The following is a 6,000-nucleotide window of genomic DNA, read 5'->3' as shown; positions in this document are numbered from 1 at the left end:
ACTGCTGCTCTCTCTCCTTGTGCAGGGTGATTGGTCTTGTCTCCGCCCCCTCCTGTAGCTTTCTGCAGGCAGCCTGTAGTGGGTGGAGCCTTATGGGCCCCTCCCACAGTGCTGCTCTCCGCACAGGCTATGTACAGCACAGTGATGATGTCACTGCCACATTTAAAAGGTAACATCATGGGTTTGCAAAGCTATTCGGTGCACACAAGGTAGGTTTATATCCTTTGTGACTACTGAGAAATATATGTACATGAATGATTTTGTTCGGCTTTAACCACCTCCCACCCGCTGTATTGACAAATGATGGCTGGGCAGCAGTGCTTATGTTCTGGGATGACGTTTTATGACCTCGTCCAACTCTCGACGCGCTTGTGTGCCCACGGGGGCGCACCAGGTGGTGATCAGTGGTCCCTGAAACACAGTGCATCACTGATCTCTGTAAAAAGCAGAGGAGGAGGTTCTTTACCCATGTGATCAGCTGTGTCCAATCACAGCGGATGACTTGTAAACAAGGAAATACCAGTTATCGACTGGAGAGCCGATCAGCTGCATTTCCTCACAGGGGAGATCTGCACAGATAATCAGGGCACTGATCATCAGTACAGCCCCAACAGTGCCCAGCAGTGATGCCAGTCAGTGCCCATCAGTGCCCCCTATCAGTGCTCATCAGAGCTACATGTCAGTGCTGCCTATCAGTGCCACCTCTCAGTGCCGCTTTTCAGTGCTCATCAATGCTGCCTATCAGCGCCTATCAATGCTGCATATAAGTGCCTCCTCATCAGTGCAGCCTCATCAATGCACATCAGGGAAGGAGAAAAATTACTTATTTACAAAATGTTATAATTGAAAACATATTTCTTTCAACATTTTCGGCCTTTTTTCATTTTTATAGCAAACAATAAAAAACCCAGCGGTGATTAAATGCTACCAAAAGAAAGCTCTATCTGTTTCAAAAATTATAAAAATCTTGTTTGGGTACAGCGTTGCATGACTGCGCAATTGTCATTCAAAGTGTGACAGTGCTGAAAGATGAAAATTGGCCTGGGCAGGAAGGGGATAAGAGTGCCAAGTAGTTAAACAGAAGTTGCAATAAGTCCTGAGCAAGCTTGGCAAATTATTATTTCCACAAAGAGCAGTTGACCAGAAGTCATAGACAGTGCCCAGAGATGGGAGATCATCTAAGTTTGTCATCTCATATATCGTAACACCGTTAGGTTTCATGTTAGCGGTTGCTGATCAGGGAGGCTGAGTGACTGCAGTGAAACACAAATAACCACTAGAGGGAGTGTTCTCCACATCTATATTGGTCCCTGGAGCCCAAACTGCTGCCCTTTGACACTGTTTGTGTGGCCCTTGGGATCCCTAAAAACGTTAATCTGTGTTTGTTTCCCTATTGCCCTGTTATAGCAATGATTTCTAGCAGTCTCATGCAGGGGCCGACTGACAACTCATGGGGCCTTCGGGCAAAAGGAGATTATGGGGCCCCCAGGCAAAAGAGTATGGGGCCACACAGTACACACACACAGTATACACACACAGACACACAATATACAGACACAGTATACATACACACACTGAAAAGGTACTGGAGAGGCGGGGCAGCTATAATCTTGGGATTTTTTTTAAAACACAGATTTTTACATACTGTCCCTGGTTTTACTGAGGCTGGCAACCCTGATGGGGCCCCCTAGTGGCTTGGGGCCCTCGGGCAGTGCCCGAGTGACCAAATGGTCAGTCCGCCCCTGGTCTCATGCCTCCAATCTATGACTGTCTCCTGAAACATGTCCCTTCTCTCCAACAACTCCTTTAGCACGTCTGCAGTCTCTGTGTCAGGAAAGGCGAAATGTACCCAGGCACGTAGTTATGCGCAGACAGAGAATACCCCTTGGCTGGACTCATGCGCATGCGCGTGCCGGTGTGCACGCCCTCCACTACACTGCTGCCAAGCGGGCCATTAAAACATCACTGGTGCACTAGGACTTTGCTCTATGGTCTGCAGTGTTCCTGCATATCAGATATCGGTTTCTGTGTTTAATTCCCTGTTCCTGTCCTGATCCATCTGACCCACTTGAACTCTGCCTGTACTGACTCCTGCCTTGCCCTTTGACCATGCTCTGCCTGCTCCCTCTGCCTGTCTGCTTCACTGTTGCCAACTCTGACCTGAACCCGACTATTCTCCTGCACGCCGTTTAGTTCCTGAATCCTGATGTGTCTGCTAGTTACCGACCCAGCTTGCCTGTCTCTGCTCTATGTCTTGCCAGTGGCTTCCATCCTTACTTCTGCAGCCTGCTGTCTCTGCTGCTCTGCATTACAGTCCAGCCTGCATCCAAGTGCACATGGACTATTCATCTGCAGCCATCATCGCAAGAACTGCCAGGCACTCGTGCCTCCTGTTACTTTACCAGGGGTACCAAGCCGGAGGTGTAAAAGAACACCTTCCCCTCCACATCAGGCTCCATCACTCTTATCACCTCCTATACCAGGTCTGCAGTCTCTGACCATCTCTGGTATCATGTTCTCAGCCTCTGACTATTATTATTATTATTATACAGGGTTTATATAGCGCCAACAGTTTGCGCAGCGCTCAACAAAATAAAGGCAGACATTACAATTACATTACAATTTGGTACAAGAGGAATTAGAGGGCCCTGCTCATTAGAGCTTACAATCTAAAAAAGGGAGGGTCAATTGATACAAAAGATAATAGCTGTGGGGGATGAGCTGATGGAGGAAGTAAAACAGTGCTAGTTAGAAGCAGAATAGGCTTCTTTAAAGAGAAGAGTTTTCAGGGATCGTCTAAATATGGATAGATTAGGGAACCGTCAGACAGATTGGGGTAGGGAGTTCCAAAGGATGGGAGAAGCTCTGGAGAAATCCTGGAATCTTCTGGAGCTCAAAAAAATGCAATAAGAACGAGTATTATATTGTGTTTGTTTGCACTCATTTTTATTGCATTTTTTCCCTGACAAATATGTGTTTGATAAACAGTTGCTCAAATACTGTACGACTTAAAAAAAATTCAATTGCCACCATTTTTTTCTCCAGGGCCTTTACTTTAAATAAATAAAGAATTGTTTGTTGGGTTTAAAGTAATTTTCTTGCAGAAAAAAAAAAAAATGCTGAAAAAAGAAAAAAATTAAATAATAATAAAAAAAAGATTTTCCCGATAAACAAGAGTTGTCCTTCTCAGCCTGCTGTGCAGCGCCCTGCAGTACACATAATCCCCCATGAGGGGGCGCGCACGCACCTCTCGGAGTTGATCTCAGGATTTGGTAAGTTTGTGACAAGTTGTAGAAGTTTAGTTGCAGACTCCTCCCCGCCATATCCGTTGTTGTATCCCGGGGGGGAGAGAGGCGATCTCCGGGCGCTGTGTACCGGGCAGTCATGCGGAGTGTATAGAGGACGGAGGATAATGAGGGGGACTCTGCACACCCTGCTGCTGCTGGCAGTGCTGGGAGGGGTCCGGACCAAGTTCTCCTTCCCTCTCCGGATCTCCCCTGCCCTGGTCAGCCAGCCCCAGCCTGTCTCTACCACCACTGCCAAGGATATCATGGGGCTGGCCCTGGCCGCCGACCCCAGCGGCAACATCAACTTCATGACCATGGTCAACAACCTGGAGGGAGACTCTGGCAGGGGGTACTACCTGGAGATGATGATCGGGACCCCCCCACAGACAGTAAGTCACCACACAGGGCATGGGGGGGCATCCAGGGCTCCTTAACCCTCCAGAGGATTGTCAGTGGGTCTGGACAACTAAATTTACCTCCGCTGGGATTAGTTGTGCAACCCCCCTCCTGCATTCAATATGGGGCAATGCAATCTCCCCTTGCTGGGGTAGTTGTAGGAGTTGTGCAATCAACCCCTCCTCCCCATTTGGTTAGATATGGGGCAATGTAACCTCCGCTTTCACTGGGGCGTTTGTGGGCGTTGTGCCATTCCCCCGCCACCCCTGTGTTAGATATGGGGCAATGCAACCTCCACTGGGGCATTTGTAGGCGTTGTGCCATTCCCCCGCCACCCCTGTGTTGGATATGGGGCAATGCAACCTCCACTGGGGCATTTGTAGGAGTTGTGCCATTCCCCCGCCACCCCTGTGTTGGATATGGGGCAATGCAACCTCCACTGGGGCATTTGTAGGCGTTGTGCCATTCCCCCGCCACCCCTGTGTTAGATATGGGGCAATGCAACCTCCACTGGGGCATTTGTAGGAGTTGTGCCATTCCCCCGCCACCCCTGTGTTGGATATGGGGCAATGCAACCTCTGCCTCCACTCAGGCATTTGTAGGAGTTGTGCTATTCCCCCGCCACCCCTGTGTTAGATATGGGGCAATGCAACCTCCACTGGGGCATTTGTAGGCATCGTGCCATTCCCCCGCCACCCCTGTGTTGCATATGGGGCAATGCAACCTCCACTGGGGTATTTGTAGGAGTTGTGCCATTCCCCCGCCACCCCTGTGTTAGATATGGGGCAATTCAACCTCTGCTTCCACTGGGGTATTTGTAGGAGTTGTGCCATTCCCTCACCACCCCTGTGTTAGATATGGGGCAATGCAACCTCCACTGGGGCATTTGTAGATGTTGTGCCATTCCCCCGCCACCCCTATGTTAGATATGGGGCAATGCAACCTCCGCCTCCACTGGGGCATTTGTAGGCGTTGTGCCATTCCCCCGTCACCCCTGTGTTAGATATGGGGCAATGCAACCTCCACTGGGGCATTTGTAGGAGTTGTGCCATTCCCCTGCCACCCCTGTGTTAGATATGGGGCAATGCAACCTCCACTGGGGCATTTGTAGGAGTTGTGCCATTCCCCCGCCACCCCTATGTTAGATATGGGGCAATGCAACCTCCACTGGGGCATTTGTAGGAGTTGTGCCATTCCCCCGCCACCCCTATGTTAGATATGGGGCAATGCAACCTCCACTGGGGCATTTGTAGGAGTTGTGCCATTCCCCCGCCACCCCTATGTTAGATATGGGGCAATGCAACCTCCGCCTCCACTGGGGCATTTGTAGGAGTTGTGCCATTCCCCTGCCACCCCTGTGTTAGATATGGGGCAATGCAACCTCCACTGGGGCATTTGTAGGAGTTGTGCCATTCCCCCGCCACCCCTGTGTTAGATATGGGGCAATGCAACCTCCACTGGGGCATTTGTAGGAGTTGTGATATTCTCCCCCTCTTGGGTTAGATAAGGAGCAGTGCAATCGCCTCTTCCACGGGGTAGTCATGCAACCCCCCCCCCCCCTCCTGTGTTCACTATGGGGCAGTGCAATCTCTGCTTCTTTTGGGGGAGTTGTGCAATACCCCAACCACCTCTGTGTTAGATATGGGGCAGCGCAATCTTTCCTTTTATTGGGATAGTTGTAGGATGCAATTTCCCCTCTCTCCCCACCCACTGGGATATTAATGGGGCAATCTCTGCTTCCACTGGGGTAGTTAGATTGACACCTCCACCCCACTGGGATAGTTGTAATGGCTGTGAGATCCCCCCCCCCCCGAGACCCCCATCCACCACCTCACTGCAGCAATCGGTAGTGTAAATTTTCTTGGCATCAGTGGGGGGGCGGGGGGGAATCATAGGGAGGAATAGTGCCCCATTATTGGTGTCAGTGGGAGAAATGGTGCCCCATTCTTTTGGTGTCAGATGGCAGAGTAGTGTCAGTGGGAGGAATAGTGTTCCAAGGGCCAGATAAAGGCAAGCAAAGGGCCACATCCGGCCCCTGGGCCGCAGTTTGGAGACCACTGGTGTAGGGACAGTGACACCAACCCCCCCCCCCCGGCCCAGGCCCATTTCTATTGGAGTAGATGTAGGGGAAGTGTGATCTTTCCATGCACCCAGGATGAGGATGTATTTGTTGTTGGTGATTCCTGGTTTTCTGGCAATGTTTATAAACTAAACTTTGTTTTTACCTAAAAAATATACAATAATAATGATACATTGTTTATACTCCCATTACTATAACAAGCAGAAGAGTGCCTGAACCCATCCTCGCTCCTCCCTG

At 50.1% G+C, this 6,000-nt stretch overlaps 1 protein-coding gene across 1 annotated transcript in view; it reads left to right on the top strand.

The window, feature by feature from the left end:
* Positions 1-3,305: 3,305 nt before the first annotated feature.
* Positions 3,306-6,000, top strand: part of BACE2 (beta-secretase 2) — a 74,450-nt gene continuing 71,755 nt past the window's right edge. The window contains exon 1 of the mRNA XM_040338980.1: positions 3,306-3,676. Within this exon, the coding sequence (XP_040194914.1) occupies positions 3,413-3,676 (264 nt within the window). The 5' untranslated portion in view covers positions 3,306-3,412. The remainder of the gene's footprint in view (positions 3,677-6,000) is intronic.

The sequence above is a fragment of the Rana temporaria genome, chromosome 2 (assembly GCF_905171775.1).
Source record: "Rana temporaria chromosome 2, aRanTem1.1, whole genome shotgun sequence".
Taxonomy (NCBI): domain Eukaryota; kingdom Metazoa; phylum Chordata; class Amphibia; order Anura; family Ranidae; genus Rana; species Rana temporaria.
This window is presented reverse-complemented; position numbering and strand designations above follow the sequence as displayed.